At 42.2% G+C, this 19,422-nt stretch overlaps 1 protein-coding gene across 2 annotated transcripts; it reads right to left on the bottom strand.

The window, feature by feature from the left end:
• Positions 1-3,586: 3,586 nt before the first annotated feature.
• prrt2 (proline-rich transmembrane protein 2) lies at positions 3,587-19,415 on the bottom strand. 2 transcript variants are annotated; one of them, XM_063892692.1, is made up of 5 exons: positions 19,177-19,415; positions 16,483-16,777; positions 13,645-13,946; positions 13,433-13,562; positions 3,587-5,281 (listed from the first exon to the last, which is right to left on the bottom strand). In XM_063892692.1, exons 2-5 carry the CDS (start codon positions 16,715-16,717, stop codon positions 5,265-5,267), a joined length of 684 nt encoding a protein of 227 aa, XP_063748762.1. In that variant the 5' UTR covers positions 16,718-16,777; positions 19,177-19,415; the 3' UTR covers positions 3,587-5,264. The 2 variants fall into 2 exon arrangements, with proteins under 2 accessions (XP_063748762.1, XP_063748764.1); XM_063892694.1 differs by having other exon boundaries at positions 13,645-13,940.
• Positions 19,416-19,422: the final 7 nt, after the last annotated feature.

Below are 19,422 nucleotides of genomic sequence, written 5' to 3'. Positions count from 1 at the left end.
AGGACAGTAAATGTCACATATTCATTTAAAACAACACCAGAGATGCCCCCATAGAATGAGGTAGGACCCCTGAAGTAGGCCCCCCGTAGTGATGAAGATGTTTAATTGTATTTCAAATAAACAGGAAAAACAATACTTCCCAAAATATCCAGAAAACTAATTTTAGTAATGGAGACGAGCTCTAATAACGCACTTAAATAAGAGTTATTTTTGCACAGGGATTAAGTCGAAAATCCAGTGGTTTGGCAGGTTTTTGGGAAACAGCAATAATTTATTTAAAACCCAGCTGTGTCCTCTCCGTGGGGACAGGCAGAGCATTACTGCTGATGAAAAACACATAACAGATCAGCATAAGAGCTTCTAGTAGCACATTACATCACAGAACAGTGTATTTTAACACCAAACATCTGGCTTTCTGATGGATTAAAAAATATCAAATTATTCTTTTACTTGTGAGAAAAAAGATGTGTGTTGAGCCGATGTTGTTGAGTAATTATTAGAACTTTAAAATATTCCCTCCAGTTGGAGTAAGCCTATCATGGTCGTCGCATTGAAATAACACTGACATCATGAAGTCATCATCTGGAAAGGCTGCTGCTGAAATAAAGATACATTAATAATAACGACGCCACAGGATGAAGACAAACAAGAGAGCCTGAAGAAATATTATATTGATATTTCACCACAGAGCTCTGAATCCACTCTGTGATGATGAGTGGTTTGCATTAAAGAGCCAATAATGAGCAGATTACTGCCATCTAGCCAGGATCGTGATGAAGAGTGAGGATGTGGCACACTAATAATGGGTTGAATATGAGCCTAAAACTCACAACACATTTCTATTAAGCGTGCTATAAAGCTACTACAACACAGTTCATGAGTACATTTGCAAGGACTGGTTACATTTCCCGACCCCCGACTCTTGAGTACAGTCTTTGAATAAATGTACTTGGTCACATTTGACCACGTCGATTTATTACATCAGCGTCGCAGTTTTTTACAGATAAAAGTTATTTGGATTAAAGGCAGAGGTGGAACAAGTCAGAAATTGTACTTGAGTTAAAGTAGAGGTACAAGAGTGTAGGAATACTCTGTTACAGTAAAAGTCCTGCATTCAAAATGTTACTCAAGTAAAAGTACAAAAGTATTACCCTCAAAATATACTTAAGTACCAAAAGTAAAAGTAATAATTAAGCAGATTGGCCCATTTCAGAATAATATATGATGTGTTTTATAATTATTGATCACAAAATGTGTTTATCTCGGCTGGTCTTTACCAGCAGCTAGTTTTAATGACTTTGTATACTGTAGGGTAGCTTGTGAATTTACTCCCGGTGAACTCTAAGTGTTGATTATATTTCACATCTTCAATCCAAATCTGTAAAGTAACTAAAGGAAAAAAATAAATGTAGGAGAGTAAAAGTACACCATTTACTGCTGATTGAAGTGGGGTACAACTACAAGGTAGTAAAAACTGGAAAGTAGAAGTATCTCAAAATTGTACTTAAGTACAGTCCTTCAGTAAGTGTACTTAGTTACTTTACACCACCGACTAAAGGGGGAATAAAAACTGTAATTAATAATTAATTGCGTTGACAGCAACTGCGTCAGCTTGAGAAAGTAGTCCCTGTCCAAGTGAGAGAATTATTCTTTGCTGTATCATATTTTAAACAAGAAATCTAATATTTGTTTTGCTTTTCCAAGTAGAAAATCAACAACAATCCACTAGAGCATTAATTCACACTTAATGATTTTTGATCAGTCTCAGTTCTCTTTCAAATGAAGCTGGCACCAACAGAGGAGCATCGCCACAGGTCAGTTTATCTCATTATTGCCTCTGCTGACGGACAGCACGATCATGATGAATCAAAACGCTGCCAAGCTGACTCACAGCCTCAGTGTTTATGTTACCCAGCTGAATAATCCCTGACCCACTTACTGCATCTGGATTTGACTCTGTCTGCTGATCCTGAACTGTATTTACCTACTGCTAAATTAGCTGAGCGCACAGAAAAATACCTTTTGCTGTCAAAATGTTAACATTGGCGTCGGGGAATTTGCTGGTGTCAGACAATGTGAAGGCTGTCAAGTTTCTGCAAATGTAGGTGAAACATTTTTTAACTGAATTCTTTTATATTCTGAAATCAGTCATGTGTAGTTTGTAGGGACAGTCTTCTTTTATGTTCTTTATTACAACAAAGCCCTTCAACAGGAGCTGTGCATCTCTTTATCCTTACTCAAGCCCTCAAAATGTCATGTTTGTTCCAACCTATGTACCAAAACAAAAATATAATACTATACTGTCAGACCAATGAAAGGCAGCATGAGACGGGCTAAAACAAAGGTCATGTCTTGCCTCTTTAGACGTGCAGTCAGCATGGCTTGGCTGGTTGGATATTTTCCCCTATGACTAAAATATCTTAACAAATATCAGATGGATTGCCACAAAATTTGGCTCATGGTTCCCAGAGGATGAACCCTACGTATTTTAGCAATCATCTGACTTTTTTTCTGGGCTGAGAAAGGAAATGGTTGGACAATCACCGTATGATATGATGTCATGATGCTGTCATCAGCACGGGCTTTTTCGTCCAGGAGTGGATGGATTGTGTGTTGATGGTAGCCATCAATTTTCAAAGTTCAGGAAGGCATTGACCTTAAATGGTTAAGCTGAGCATAGGTGTTGGACAGTGTGTCTCCGAGAGCTTTCATAAATTTAGGATTACCATTTAGACACGACCAAGTAGGAGCTAGCTTCCTTCTGCACCGTGATATGGTTAGTGGTTATTGTTTGTAAAAAAGGAATATAGTTCCTACATGAATTTGCTTTCAACAAGTTATGCGGATTTGATGAGTAACTGGCTCACGATATCTGGAAAGGAACATTGCTGTTGAGTTTTCAAATGTATTTTTAGGTGCTTTGGCAAAGTGCCATAGACTGCCAATGTGAAGAACATTCAGCATCTCACACCTCAAAATCGAGATTGAAAAATAGGAAAACAGGAAACACAGAAAGGGCTACACTGATACATGTTCATCACTGTCAGGTTGAGTGACAAAATCCATGACAAATTATTAAAACACTACTTGTTCTCTAAGAGATTCCCCCAAAAAGTAATGTCACTCTTTGTTATGGGTGACATACTAAGCAGTCAACAGTAATAGCTCTTTTTAAAGGATTTAAAAACCTCAACGGTAATAATGAGGGATATTTAGCTTTGATTTGGTTCAAGTCATCAGAGGCTTTAGCTTTCATTACACAGTCTACTTCCTCGGCTCAGGGCCTCTGCCTTCAGCATTTGCTCTTCCTGCTGCTTCTGCTCCACTGCCTGACAACAGCAGGAGCTTTCAATCCTGGCAGCTTACACAGCATCATGGTACGGACAACTGCATTAATACTTGAACGTTTTTTGTTGTCGTTGCTCCCATTTTGCTGAATTGCAAAACCCGTAGTCTGATTGGGGCTAAACTCTCCGGATATCACTCTCTTTTGACATCCATTCTCTCCCACAAGAACAACATATAGTGAATCTCCCCTGCTGCTCTTTGTCTTTGCATAATAACAATGAACAACACATTGCATGCATTGTGTCTTTATTATGAATGTGCTGCAGGAGTATAATATTCCAAGTGTCAGCTTAATCTCTGTAATTTACATCTTCGTTCATCAAATGTTAACAAAAATCCACAGCATGCCAATAACCACAACGATTATAGAAGCCTGGTGGTAACACAATGTCAGTAACTGTGTCTACGTTAGATCAAAACTACTTAAACTCATATCAACTAGAGAAGTATCACAATATTGAGATTTATATCAGAATACACTGTCGATTACAGTTAAATTGACATATTAAGTGCTAATAGAGGAAATAAAAACTGCCGCATTTAATCATTACAGAAAGTCGTCTGCATGTGTGAAGTCTCTGTACATGATCCCAAATCCAGGATATAGTAAATAAGAAGAGTTTTAAACATCATCGATCAAACCCAGTTGTTTCAGATCACAGTGGTAGATTAAGATTAAAGGTTAATTAAGAATATACAGAAGATATAATAATAAATCACAACCAAATGGGCAAATTATGAAGGTTTACATTGCCGGTTTAGGTTTTTTAAAGGAGACAAAAAGCCACAATCTCTGTTGTTTGCGATAATGGGCTACCTGTGGATGCAGACTGAGGCTAAAGCCTTTGACTGCAATAACAAGCAATTTCATTTGTTAACCAAATACAGATGCCCATATGCATACAACTATACTACCATCTGTCAACCGCGTGGCACAGCACTTCAAGAGCATATGAAATTCAGTTTTAAAGTGATCTTTTATAAACGTTATCAAAAGATGGATTATATGTTGATGATAATAATTAGTATCGTTGATGCTACAATGTTTTTTGTTGTATACCCTTCCCAGGCTCACAGTGGTCAGTGGTGTTGAGCGGATATACAGACAGTAGAGTTGGAGCAGAGTAAAAAAACACGTTTCGTCTCTACAACAACAACTCTGTGTTTGGAGTCGGCTCTTCTTTTTGGCACATATATTTCCTTCCAGTGATGACTGTGCCTTCTGTGTGAGACTTTCCATAATCCCTTGCAGTTTAGCACCCGTTGCTAGTCCTTGGTAAGCCTCTTTTTCATCCTCTTTTGCTACCCGTACGCAAGATGTATGGGTGGGAGTCATGAGAACCACAGAGAAGAGTCAGAAACAAGAGGACACACAGCGATTGAAAGTGTTTGTGCTCTGCCTGGGTTGATCTCTGCTCTGTGATTCCAATGCAACCAAACCAAATCCCAGAGCTTCTCCATGTTTGAGAAAATATTTGACGGCAAACTGATGTGTCCTGTCGTTGGGTGAAGTGAAGGGCGGACATTTTGTTGCACGAGGCGCTGAAACTGGGAGGCAGTCCTTGATGGTTCACGTTCTGAAACCACCTCCACGCAGTTTTCTAGTCCACCTTGTTTGAGCCAGTTCTGTTTCTCGAAGAGTTTCTCAAGAATCGTTATGAATGTGTCGACCAGAATATGAAGCGGCTGATTAGACTGTCTTCTCCCGTCTCCTGACTCAGAACAGCAGCATTTTCATATTTTATTTTCTTCCATTAGCAAAAAGGGATTTATATAGATTACAGAAATACAAGTACGCACTGTATATCGGGTGCATATTTGTCACACATCCAGGTAATGACTAGGCGGTAAAGACGGTGGTGCAGGTGCGGGCCGGACGGTCAGTTGCCTTATCCAGTTTCATCCTGGGATGAAACTCAGGTTTTCACATTTACTAAAAATAAAGAAAAGGAAACGCATTAGTTTAGGAGATTTATATTGTGAAACTACTTGATATGGATGTATAAACTTTCACAGACCACAGAGGACAAGTTATGTAATGAGAAAAACACGGGTTGTCCCTGAGCCCTTAAAGTTGTGTTCTCTCTAGTCATTAAGTTAATTAGAACATGTCTCGGCTTAATGAGACCCAACAGGCAGCATCAAAAACAAAGTACAGATGAGCATCTGCTTGACTGAAGGGGCGAGGCAAAGAGCCATTAAACTGACCATGCTTATACATATAAAAGCATGAAATACAGAAAGACAAATATTACTCTATAGAAGGCCTTAATACTCTACATAAGTCTATAGCAGTTACTGCAGGGGGTTCGCCATAAATATCCCAACATATTGTTAGCAAAGATAAATCTGCAACTGGTACACAAACAATCAAATAAACACATCAACATCAATGTGCAATCATGTGAGCTGGCTAATCTGTGCTAAATCAGCGCGTTTAGATTTACGTCTTATTATTTTTGATATCTTAGTAATGCATGCACACTGTGTCTGTATTAAACTGTCTATATTTATACCTGCTTTAAAGTGTATTGCATTTTTATACAGCTATGCATAATGTGTATACCTCTATATACTGTTCATATATATATATAAGATTAAGATTAAGATTAAGATTCAACTTTATTGTCATTGCACAGAGTACAAGTACTAGGACAACGAAATGCGGTCTCTGCATTTGACCCATCCTAGTGTTAGGAGCAGTGGGCTGCCATTATGTACAGCGCCCGGGGAGCAGTGTAGGTAACCAGTGTCTTGCTCAGGGACACCACGGTGGCACTAGGTCTTTCGGGGACTTGAACTGATGACCTTCCAGTTCCCAGGCCAACCCCCTATGGACTTCGCCACCACCAATATATATATATATATTCATCAGTTTGTTTATCCCTTGTCTGATGTATATATTTATATATATCACTTTGCATTTTACTGCTTCATTTGCACTTCTGGTTAGATGCAAACTGCATTTCATTGTCTTAGTACTTGTGCTCTGTGCAAGGGCAATACATTTGATTCTAATATAATCTAATCTAAAAAGGGAAGTTTATACGTAGCACTTTTGGCTCCACAAATGAATGAAGGCACGGTTGAAAAAAGGAAATTGGTTTTCTAAACAATAAGTAGGGTCCTTGCTTCGTCTCCTTTTCAAACTAAGGAGTCATTGTGTCTGAAAAACCTTTAGGACCGCTACTCTGACAAATTATAGTCCCTGCTGGGTTATCATATCTCTTTATTCAGTACAATAAATGCACATGTATTTGTCTCGTGAGCATGTCAACATCAAACACGCAGGGACAGAGAGCCTTCACATTATGTACCAGCAAACAGGGCGAGACATACATTGGACAGCCGACTGCAAATATCACTTCACAGAGACACACACAGCTGGAGGCAGGAGGCTGCCGGTGCCAATAAAGAGTCATGTCAGCAAATATGTATTTGAGTCTCATGTGATTAATATGCACTGATTGCTGTATAGCTTTGACATAGTTCCTAAAGTGCGCCGTGAGTCAAGCAGGCATTGAACTGCGTGCGGTATAATGCAGACAAGGGTAACACTATCCGTGATTACAGTGAGATTGTGCTAACGAAGGTTAATTCTATTATGTGACAGGGACGGCAGCACTGACAGGAAAATCAGTGTAAGCAAGGCTATTGATAGGGGGATGAATCACTGCAAAATGTGAGGTAAGGGTTAACAGCAGCAGCAATTAAATCAATATAAAAATAATGAGATTGATTATATCATTTAATTTTGATTATTTATCTAGCTTTTGTATTAAAGTACCTTTTCCCCTTAATATGATAAGTGTATCTGAATCTAAGTACATTTTAAATGTTTCAGTTGAATAACTATTTGGTTCATTTTTTGTTCTTTCTTTACCTTTACTTTCACAAAGAACAGCAGATTCAAGGCATATGCTAAGGTGTGTATATTTAGTATTTTATTTGTACTGTATGAACAACAAAGAACCTGCATGGACAAAAAAAAGTCATAATTTTTTAGACAAAATATCAATGCAGCAAAAATCTGAAGATGCTGTGCTGTGTAAGACGCCCTCTTACTCCAGCCAGCAGGTGGCGCTGTTGCTTTTTGTTTTATTTCTTCTGTGTTTGGTAGCAGCCAATGGGGAGGCCTCACGGTGTACATATAGGAAGTGTTGCCACATGTTAGTAGTGGTCGACAAGGACAGAGATAATTATCACGAAGTTTGAATGTGCATCCATCCTTCTTCGCTATGTTGTGGATAGCGTTGTCTGTGAGTATTGTGGTTCCTTACATATTCACAAGTGGATATCTATGTTTATTTAGAGGTTTCTATGTTAAGTGGATCGTTATTCATGTGGATATTTTGTGGGTTTTGTGACGTAATGAACCGTGGTGTGTATATTTTTGTATCAAGGGTCTAATTTCTATGTATATTGTGTTTTATTTCAGTTTTACTCTGACTTGTGGAGGTAAAACATCTTACTAAAGAGGATAAACGCTAGCCACTTGTCGAGGAGTTATCTGTCTGCATTCAACAGTGAGGGCAGAACAGTAAAAACACACAGTTGTCTACATCATCAAAAATATCAGGAGGATACACAGGTCAGTCTTCCATAAGAAATTAAACATGTCTCAGCCACGAGATGATGAATCCACGTCAGTCCACACTCATGCATCAAAATTATCAAAGGGCTCCAGTAAGTCATCTGCCAGCATGGCTGCTGTCAATGCATGGGCTAGGGCGGAGGCAGCACGAGCCAGAGCGGTCTATGCTCAGAAGGAAATTCAAATGAGAGTAAAACAAGCATAACTCAGAGTGGAAGAAACATGTCTGGAGGAAGCACTTCATCAGGAATGAGATGCAGAAGCAGCTCTCGCTGAAGCCAATGTATACGAAGCTGCAGCAAGCAAAATAGAAGAAGGCCGCATAAGCTTTCGCCTCCCACGGACATTTCACCCATTAGAACGCACAAGTGAGAGACCAACTTTTCCAAAATGAGAAATTAACCCCACATGCATCCATGAAGCCTAACGAGGCCCCAGCGGGTTCAACATTTAACCAACTCAAGCAGGAAGTTGAAGCGCCTGATCCGAGATCTCCATACATGTTGCTGCCTTGCAAGAACAATGCAAATGACCCAGCATCCCAGCCACCTAGGAGCTTCGCAGTACATGAACAACCACAATGGCCAAGTCCTCGGATTCCCCCACAAGAAACCTCAAGTGTTTATGACCTTCCCAGATTTCTAGCTAGACGTGAGTTGCTCACTGGAGGCCTTATAAGGTTTAGCGACAAGCCAGGTGACTACTGGGCGTGGAAATCCTCGTTTCAAAATGCCATCCAAGGTCTACATCTAACAGCCAGTGAAGAGCTTGACTTGTTGACTAAGTGGTTAGGCGACGAATCCTCACAACATGCAAAACGCCTCAGAGCAGTGCATATTAACCACCCTTCTTTCGGTCTGAACAAAGTGTGGGAGAGACTTCAAGAGTGTTATGGATCCCCTGAGGCCTTAGAAAAGGCTTTGTTTGATAAGATGGAGCAGTTCCCCAGAATTACCAACAAGGAGCCTCATCTGCTACGTGACCTTGGTGACCTTCTGTTAGAGATTGACTCTGCTAAGAGCGAAGGCCATATACCAGGATTGCTGTACCTCGACACGGCACGAGGAATTCATCCCATAGTGGATCAACTTCCATTCGGCCTGCAAGAGAAATGGATGACGAACGGAACCAGATACAAACATGAACATTCTGTGTCATTCCCTCCTTTCTCGGTCTTCGCCACCTTCCTTAAAGATGAAGCCAAAATGAGAAATGACCTCAGTTTTATGTCTTCCACCCACCTTCGCTGCTTTCAAAGCAGACAAGCATCTGGGAAAACACGACAAATCAAAAATGCCTATCACAGTCCACAGAACAGAAGTGGTTAGCTCCGAACACAAGCCAAGTGCTGAAAAAGCAGCTACAGACCCCAGCAAAGAGTGTCCCATCCACAAAAAACCTCATCCACTCAAAAGATGCAGGTTATTCCGGGAGAAGTCTCTGGAAGAACGTAAGGCTTATCTGAGACAAAATCAGATATGTTTCCGATGTTGTGCTTCTTCCAGCCATCAAGCAAAGAACTGTAAGGTGGAAATCCACTGTTCAGAGTGTGAAAGTAACTCACACATCAGCGCTCTCCACGCTGGTCCTGCACCATGGGCAACACACAGGTTTGCAGGACCTGTCTTTGACCACGGCGGGGAGCAAGGCTCAGCTTCACCCATTGCTACGTCTACATGCACACAGGTGTGTGGAAATCGGGTCGGTGGACACTCATGTGCCAAGATTTGCCTAGTCGATGTCTACCCAAAAGATCGACTCAGAGCTTATGCTATCTCCGATGATCCGAGCAACAAGTCTCTGGCTAGATCTTCCTTTTTCGACATCTTTGGGATTGACAAAAACTCTTCTCCTTACACACTCAAGACGTGTGCAGGTGTTTCAAAAGTGACTGGGAGAAGAGCAAGTAATTTCATAGTGGAATCAGCTGATGGCCAATCCAGTCTGGCTTTACCCACGCTTATTGAATGTGACATGCTCCCTGACAATCAAAATGAAATACCAACTCCTGAAGCCGCTCACTATCATCCACATCTCAAGGACGTCGCTCCAGAGATTCCAGCACTCGATCCCAAGGCTGATATTCTGTTGCTACTTGGAAGAGATGTTATTCAGACTCGTTTGTCTTGGCGGAGCTCACACTCCTGGGCATGTGAACGTTCTCAAGACAAACATCTTGGACAATGGAAGACCAAGCTACTTCCTTCCATGTCAAAACAACATGCTGGTGAAGGAAAGTTTTGATTGCCAAGATGCCATGGGAGATACAGTCTTTCAATCCACTAGCGCAGACAAGAAACATGCCTACTCCTTAGAAGAAAGAACTTCCTGCAGATAATGGAGAAGGAAGTCTATCAAGATGACTCAAACACCTGGGTGGCCCCGTTGCCCTTCCGCTATCCAAGACCACGTCTCCCCAACAAACAGCTAGCAAGTCAACGTCTCTCCTCAGTATGTCGCATGCTGAAGAAGCGACCTGAAACAAGACAACACTTTGTGGACTTTATGCAAAATATATCTGACAATGGTCATGCAGAACCAGCACCCCCACTAAAAGAGCATGAGGAACATTGGTATCTTCCCTTCTTTGGGGTTTGTCACCCTCATAAGCCAGAACAAATCAGGGTGGTCTTCGACTCGAGTGCTCAACACCACGGAGTGTCTTTAAATGATGTCCTTCTCACAGGCCCCAATCTCAACAGCCTGCTGGGTGTCCTTATGCGGTTCCGCGAAGAGCGAGTGGCAGTAACTACTGACATCAAGCAGATGTTCCATTGCTTCTTGGTGCGAGAAGATCACAGGAACTTCTTACGCTTCCTTTGGCACAAGAACAACGACTTGGAGCAACCGATAGCGGAGTACCGCATGAGGGTGCATGTCTTCGGGAACAGTCCATCACCTGCCGTGGCGATCTACACGCTCAGAAGAGCACCCGAAGACCAAGAAAGAATCGACTTTCAATCAAAACACCTAGTTGAGCGCCATTTCTATGTTGATGATGGTCTCATTTAATTTCCATCAGAAGACGAGGCTGTTGCGGCTCTCAAGGCGGCCCAAGAAACGCTAGCTGCATCCAACTTAAAGCTGCACAAGATAGCTTCTAACAGCATCGACGTGATGAAAGCGTTTCCAAAAGAGGATCTTGCAAAAGGCTTAAAGGACCTTGATCTTGGAGCAGACTTCCCACCCATGTTACGAAGTCTAGGAATAAGCTGGGATGTTACCACTGACGAGTTTACCTTCCAGGTTTCCAGGACAGAGAAACCTTACACTCGCAGAGGGGTGTTATCAACCATAAACAGCCTTTATGACCCGCTTGGTTTTGCAGCTCCAGTCAGCATTAAAGGTAGAGCCCTACTAAGAGAGCTTACAATGGAGGCCTGCCAGTGGGACGAACCCCTTCCTGAAAGGAAGCTTAAAGACTGGTGTGAGTGGAAAGACTCAATCAAAGATCTGGAACGCGTCCGCATTCCAAGGACATACACTACCATTCCACTGAGCAGTTCAACAGACAGGGAGCTTTGTATTTTCTGCGACGCCTCTACACAAGCCATAGCAGCTGAAGCCTACATTAAAGTTACGGATGCAGAAGGCAAAAGGGAACTTGGATTTCTGTTCGGCAAGGCTAAACTTGCGCCGCAACCAGAGGTGACTATCCCCAGACTAGAACTTTGCGGAGCTGTTTTGGCAGTGGAAATTGCAGACATGCTTACAGAGGAGATGGATGTCCAGTTTCATTCTCTGCGGTTCTTCACCGATAGTAAAGTTGTCCTCGGTTACATTCGCAATGAATCCAGAAGGTTTTATGTCTATGTAAGCAACCGTGTGCAGAGAATCAGAAAATCCTCCCTACCAGAACAATGGAGCTATGTTCCCACAGACGCAAACCCGGCTGACATTGGTTCAAGGTCAATACCTGCTAACGCCTTGATGTCCAGCATGTGGCTAAAGGGTCCAGACTTCCTGTTGAAGCCAAAACAGAACGATGACGATACCGAACCCTCCTTCGACCTGGTGAACCCAGAGTTTGATCCTGACATCCGTCCTCCTGTGACCTCCTGTGCCACTCAGATTGTGAGGTCTCCCTTGGATCCGAGATGTTTCGAATCATTCTCAACCTGGAGATCGCTTGTGAGAACCATAGCAAGGCTGATCCACATAGCCAGGTCCTTCAAGCGAGAAAGCAGTAAGACCAAATGTCAAGGCTGGCACATATGCAAAGGTCTCTGCCCAGAAGACCTCGCCAGGGCCAAGGAAGTCATCATACGCAGTCTTCAACGCAAGGCCTTCCCCGAAGTGTTTGCATGCATAGAAGCAGGAAAAGAAATTCCCAAACAGTCAGCTCACAAGGTTCTTCTTACCTGGACAACGCATGTTGCCTCAGAGTTGGCGGTCGTTTGTCTAAAGCTGATATTAGAAGCAACGAGAGAAACCCACTCATCATTCCTCACAGTCACCATCTGACTACCCTACTTATCAGACACTATCACCAACAAGTCCAGCTTCAAGGGCGCCATTTCACAGAGGGTGCAGTGAGGTCAGCTGGCCAATGGGCATGGTGGTCAAAACCTTCCTCAGCCACGACGGGAAGGTCAGGAAAGTAGAAGTCAAGGTTTCATCTGGAGGAAAATGCAAGGTTTTCTTGAGGCCCGTAACTGACACTGTCCTCCTCCTTCCTAACACTCATGATGGGGACAATCAAAATAGAATGTAATTGTGACATCTCATAGATGTCAAGCGGGGAGTGTGCTGTGTAAGACGCCCTCTTACTCCAGCCAGCAGGTGGCGCTGTTTCTTTTTGTTTTATTTCTTCTGTGTTTGGTAGCAGCCAATGGGGAGGCCTCACAGTGTAAATATAGGAAGTGTTGCCACATGTTAGTAGTGGTCGACAAGGACAGAGATAATTATCATGAAGTTTGAATCTGCATCCATCCTTCTTCGCTATGTTGTGGATAGCATTGTCTGTGAGTATTGTGGTTCCTTACATATTCACAAGTGGATATCTATGTTTATTTAGAGGTTTCTATGTTTATTTAGAGGTTTCTATGTTTATTTAGAGGTTTCTATGTTAAGTGGATCGTTATTCATGTGGATATTTTGTGGCTTTTGTGACGTAATGAACCGTGGTGTGTATATTTTTGTATCACAGCTAATGGTCTAATTTTTTGTATATTGTGTTTTATTTCAGTTTTACTCTGTTGACTTGTGGAGGTAAAACATCTTACTAAAGAGGATAAACGCTAGCCACTTGTCGAGGAGTTATCGGTCTGCATACAACAGTGAGGGCAGAACATGAACTTGTATCATATTTTATTTAATATATTGGGTTATAGACTGACAGAGAAATACATTTAAAGACCTAATGTGAAGCTTTGAGATGCAGAGATGAACATGTTTCGCTATTTTACAGACCAAATTATTAATAGATTATGAAAATAATATGAAGTCGCAGCTCTGTTAAAGTTCAAAGGTCAGATTTTGGAGACTCACTGGCCAGGTTGACGATGCAGGCGATTATAATAACCGTCCCTCCCACTAGTGACACTATGGAGAGCATCTTGGCCACTCGTCCCAAACGCACAGCGCCGTCCAGGTTTCCCTGCTCGAGGCTGTTCTTGGACTGAAGGAGAAGGAAGAACCATCTGTTAGCTCTAGACATATTTATATTTATTTAAAAGACAGCTAAAAGATCCTATTCTCACCATGATGGAGTAGACAAATCCCACAATGTTGATGGGCCAGACGGGGCAGAAGCAGGCCAGCACAGACAGGAGGAGGTAGTCTTTGACCTTGGTGCGGTCCAGCGGAGGGTTGGTGGCGATGCTGGAGTGGCGGGAAATGGAAGGCCTGGGCGAGAAGGCGGTGTAGCCGATGGAGCTCGCCCTGCTTCCCTTCCTGGTCTTGTTATGATGGGGGTAGGAGATGGAGTGTTGCCTTCTGGGAGGAGAGCAGATGACCGGAGAGGTGCTCTCTGAGGGCGCCGAGTGGATCCCATTACCTACACATGAGGGACGAAAAGGACGAGTAAATGTTAAAACACTGGAGAAAAGTACAAACACTTTCAAGATATCTTATCCAAATATTTCCAGACTCTCAAAGGCTTTTAAATCGCACTTAAATTGTTACAATAAATACAATTCAGGAAAGTGACCGATTTCCCTTATACCCATAGGAATTTATGTATATTGTAGCGTTCGCGGCGCGCCGCACAGGTGGCTAGTTCAATGAGGAGGACACGAAGGTTTTAGTTGAACCGGTGAACCGGGTTTTATTACCCTACAACAGACTAAATTCCGGGGTTGGAAGACTGCCCAAAACAACAAAGGCTGGGATTTGGGGTTATAGACTGACAGAAATACATTTAAAGACCTAATGTGAAGCTTTGAGATGCAGGGATGAACATGTTTTGCTATTTTACAGACCAAATTATTAATAGATTATGAAAATAATATGAAGTTGCAGCTCTGTTAAGGGTCAAAGGTCAGATTTTGGAGACTCACTGGCCAGGTTGACGATGCAAGGTAGGCGGCAAAACGTGCTTGTCCAATTGTCTTTTTCTCTCACTCTCCCGCTATCTCCCGCTCCACACTCCTTCCAGTCTCCTTTCTCTCACCCCCTTTTTCTACCTGACCTATCCGGCTAACTAGGGCAACGTCTTCCCCCCTAACAATCCTTCCCCCCTTTGTGAAAAGGACGAGTAAATGTTAAAACACTGGAGAAAAGTACAAACACTTTCAAGATATCTTAACCAAATATTTCCAGACTCTCAAAGGCTTTTAAATCGCACTTAAATTGTTACAATAAATACAATTCAGGAAAGTGACCGATTTCCCTTATACCCATAGGAATTTATGTATATTGCAGCGTTCGCGGCGCGCCGCACGGGTGGCTAGTTCAATGAGGAGGACACGAAGGTTTTAGTTGAACCGGTGAACCGGGTTTTATTACCCTACAACAGACTAAATTCCGGGTTGGAAGACTGCCCAAAACAACAAAGACTGGGATTTGGGGTTATAGACTGACAGAGAAATACATTTAAAGACCTAATGTGAAGCTTTGAGATGCAGGGATGAACATGTTTCGCTATTTTACAGACCAAATTATTAATAGATTATGAAAATAATATGAAGTTGCAGCTCTGTTAAGGGTCAAAGGTCAGATTTTGGAGACTCACTGGCCAGGTTGACGATGCAAGGTAGGCGGCAAAACGTGCTTGTCCAATTGTCTTTTTCTCTCACTCTCCCGCTATCTCCCGCTCCACACTCCTTCCAGTCTCCTTTCTCACACCCCCTTTTTCTACCTGACCTATCCGGCTAACTAGGGCAACGTCTTCCCCCCCAACAATCCTTCCCCCCTTTGTGAAAAGGACGAGTAAATGTTAAAACACTGGAGAAAAGTACAAACACTTTCAAGATATCTTAACCAAATATTTCCAGACTCTCAAAGGCTTTTAAATCGCACTTAAATTGTTACAATAAATACAATTCAGGAAAGTGACTGATTTCCCTTATACCCATAGGAATTTATGTATATTGTAGCGTTCGCGGCGCGCCGCACGGGTGGCTAGTTCAATGAGGAGGACACGAAGGTTTTAGTTGAACCGGTGAACCGGGTTTTATTACCCTACAACAGACTAAATTCCGGGGTTGGAAGACTGCCCAAAACAACAAAGGCTGGGATTTGGGGTTATAGACTGACAGAGAAATACATTTAAAGACCTAATGTGAAGCTTTGAGATGCAGGGATGAACATGTTTCGCTATTTTACAGACCAAATTATTAATAGATTATGAAAATAATATGAAGTTGCAGCTCTGTTAAGGGTCAAAGGTCAGATTTTGGAGACTCACTGGCCAGGTTGACGATGCAAGGTAGGCGGCAAAACGTGCTTGTCCAATTGTCTTTTTCTCTCACTCTCCCGCTATCTCCCGCTCCACACTCCTTCCAGTCTCCTTTCTCTCACCCCCTTTTTCTACCTGACCTATCCGGCTAACTAGGGCAACGTCTTCCCCCCTAACAATCCTTCCCCCCTTTGTGAGTCTCTCCCCTATCAGCACTGCAGGGTCGCTACATTATATTACGAGCTGTTTGTATTAGTTTTGATCTTGATTAATCATTGCTAAGCTATTTGAAGTTTTCAGTAAATAAAACACTAAATTGTGTTGAAAATCAAGCATTGAAATTAGATTGAGTAGATTTGAAGATTTTTTTAAATTAAGCATTTTCCATACATGGGAGATTTTCTGAGAACACTTTGTAAAGCTAGTTGTATTCTCTTAGCACCACAGTTGTCTATTCCTACATCCTCCTCATATCCTTAGCATCTTTTCTTAAACCCATGGCGTTTTTTTCTGAGGTTAAGTAAAAGTGGTTATTGAAAGACTAAGGACCTGATTTTTTTTTTCTATTCAACCCGCTGCCCTTGACTCCTCCACTGAAACTTGACTTTGCCTGAGTAAGCTGACTAAGCAGCTGTTAAGCCCCCTCCTCCATCCACCATCCACCCGCTGCCTCAACACGAGGTCAAACTCCGTCACTTACTGTTCTTCAGCTTCTCGTTGATGACAATGACCAGCTCGCCTTTGGATTTGCTGCGGGGAGGCCTTGTGATGACCGGGCTGCTGCTGCTGCTGCTGTGGATGAGAGGCTCGGCTCTGACCGCTGGGCATGGCAGAGAAAGGGGGGCTTGGCTCGACACCGAGTCCTCCTGGTCCAGCAGCGACGGTTGTTCCTCCCCTGCCCAAATGGCAGGAGCTGGCGTCATGTTAACAGCCATGCTGTCAGGGAGTGAAGCCTCTTGCTTTTGGTCCAGTCCTGCGTGCTGCCTGTAGTTCACCTAGGGGTCAGAACATGTATTTAAGCATCTTTGTAAACAGAAGGTGTAAACCCCCATCTGCTGAGGGAGTGTGCACAAATCATTGTTGTGGAAGAGGGAATTCAAAGTGGGGAGGATTGTGCATGGCTAATTTTTGCTGAGAAAGTGTACTATCTTTTTTTCCAAACACGACGAGTTGAGTTTTTACCAAAAAGTTCTATTTTGGTTTCATCTGACCATACGACATTCTCCCAATCCTCTTCTAGATCATCCAAATGCCCTCTAGCAAACTTCAGACGGGCCTGGACATGTACTGGCTTAAGCAGGGGGACACGTCAGGAACTGCAGGATTTAAGTCCCTGGCGGCGTAGTGTGTTACTGATGGTAGCCTCTGTTACTTTGGTCCCAGCTCTCTGCAGGTCATTCACTAGGTCCCCCCGTGTGGTTCTGGGATTTTTGCTCACCGTTCTTGTGATCATTTTGACCCCACAGGGTGAGATCTTGCGTGGAGCCCCAGATCGAGGGAGATTAGCAGTGGTCTTGTATGTCTTCCATTTTCTAATAATTGCTCCCACAGTTGATTTCTTCACACCAAGCTGCTTACCTATTGCAGATTCAGTTTTCCCAGCCTGGTGCAGGTCTACAATTTTGTCTCTGGTCTCCTTTGACAGCTCTTTGGTCTTGGCCATAGTGGAGTTTGGAGTATGACTGTTTGAGGTTGTGGACAGGTGTCTTTTATACTGATAACGAGCTCAAAAAGGTGCCATTAATACAGGTAACGAGTGGAGGACAGAGGAGCCTCTTAAAGAAGAAGTTACAGGTCTGTGAGAGCCAGAAATCTTGCTTGTTTGTAGGTGACCAAATACTTATTGTACCGAGGAATTTACCAATAAATTCATTAAAAATCCTACAATGTGATTTCCTGGATTTTTTTTCTCAATTTGTCTCTCATAGTTGAAGTGTACCTATGATAAATTACAGGCATCTCATCTTTTTAAATGGGAGCACAATTGGTGGCTGACTAAATACTTTTTTGCCCCACTGTATAATATAAAAGGTGCACCAACAATGTATCATGGGTTTGTTCATCTCATCCGATTTAACCACAAGCTAATAAAATCAGTGGAAGTTGGAGAACCAAAGGAGAGTGATTCATTATATTTCTACAGAACATGTTATTTTTCTCAAGGCACACGGTAGCTCAACAGAAAGCTGATATAAAATTCACATTTTTAATAAATAGTGTTAAATTGACAGTTGATTCACTATAGATTGAATATTTGGTAAAAAGGTCAAATATTCATGTTGTGTTTATCATATTTTTGCAATAATGTTTTCATTAAATAGGGACACTCCACACATTGAGTCATTAATGTCTGTTTACAGGTTTGGGGGAATACCACTGCATTTGAATAAACATTTGCACAGCCCATTTTGTGGCTACCAGAGGGAGCTGCGAGAAGTCTACATCAGCTGCTACTAGCATAACAACAAACCAGACCTCTTATCAAACTGATGGCAGCAGAGTGGGATTGTGGGTAATGTAGATACCACGTTTTGTAAAAAGGCAAATGAGTGAAAACAAAAAAAGGCCAAGTACAATGCTAAATCACTAGATCACTCTCAAATAAAATGTCCAAAATGTTTTCTATCAAATTACATTTATTGGGGTATTGGGAAGGCTGTTTCGTTGTATTTGGTAAGTCAAAGGGAGACGCAAATCAATAAAAAATAATGCTGGGAAAGGTCATACGTTTTAAAATAGTGAATCTTAACATTCTTCCCATCTGTCTCACTCCAAATACTGCCATACAGACCCTAAATCTTAATTTTGCTATAGCTTATTTAGAGTTTGGATACAGGCTAAATACCCCCTATTTAAAATCAAGCTACGGACTTCAGATAACGTGTTTAATTATTAAATAAATACTAGGTAAACACAAAACACACTCAATCCACCTGTAAATCAGGCCTAATTGAAAAAAGCAGACCATGTTCTTCAGGTAACAATGAAAGCAGGTCACAATGACACGGGCTGCACAAAGGCAGGACTGGTAGCAGCAGCTCTCCGTGCAGGTGTGTACATAACATTAATATTTCATCATGTGTACACAGGCGCTAAAAGGCATATGGTTGCCCGTTGTTGGGCACAGAACAAAAGGCAAAACAAGAGCAGAAAAGGATGAGGACAAAGGAGAAATACTCGGTTAGAGAGTAAAGGAGGAAGAGGAGGGGGGATTAATTAGCTTGATGGTCGCGTTTGAATTCACTGGATGTGCTAAATTGCCATGATAAGCAGGAAAAAGAAAAAACACCAAGCAGCGTGCATAGGATTTCTGCATTCAAATCAGACTTCTTTACATTTTACACCTACACACATGGGGGAGGGAAAAAAAAAAGAGACCATAAATCACACTGACCTTTTTAATCCAGTCTCAAAACAGCCGGAGCGTGCATGTTTTACGCATTGTTGTTCTCAGGTGTAAAAATAATCAGACGCGGAAAAAAAAACACACCTCTTAACCACGATGTGAGAGAAAACGTGAGCTGTTTGTGTAAAATCCGATGTATTGTGTGTAAGCAAGAGAAGCAGTGGTGTGGAGCCTGGATCCAGCGCAGTGTGCGGGATGGATGGACGGTGGGGTGGATAAGAGAGGAGAGGAGGG

The sequence above is a fragment of the Eleginops maclovinus genome, chromosome 10 (assembly GCF_036324505.1).
Source record: "Eleginops maclovinus isolate JMC-PN-2008 ecotype Puerto Natales chromosome 10, JC_Emac_rtc_rv5, whole genome shotgun sequence".
Lineage (NCBI taxonomy): Eukaryota > Metazoa > Chordata > Actinopteri > Perciformes > Eleginopidae > Eleginops > Eleginops maclovinus.
This window is presented reverse-complemented; position numbering and strand designations above follow the sequence as displayed.

Coding starts and splice junctions, on each gene's coding strand:
- prrt2 (XM_063892692.1), bottom strand. CDS start 16,717: ATGGCTGTTAACATGACGCCAGCTCCTGCCATTTGGGCAGGGGAGGAA. Junction 13,947..16,482: donor CAACGAGAAGCTGAAGAACA/GTAAGTGACGGA, acceptor TTCGTCCCTCAT/GTGTAGGTAATGGGATCCAC. Junction 13,563..13,644: donor GATTTGTCTACTCCATCATG/GTGAGAATAGGA, acceptor CTTCTCCTTCAG/TCCAAGAACAGCCTCGAGCA.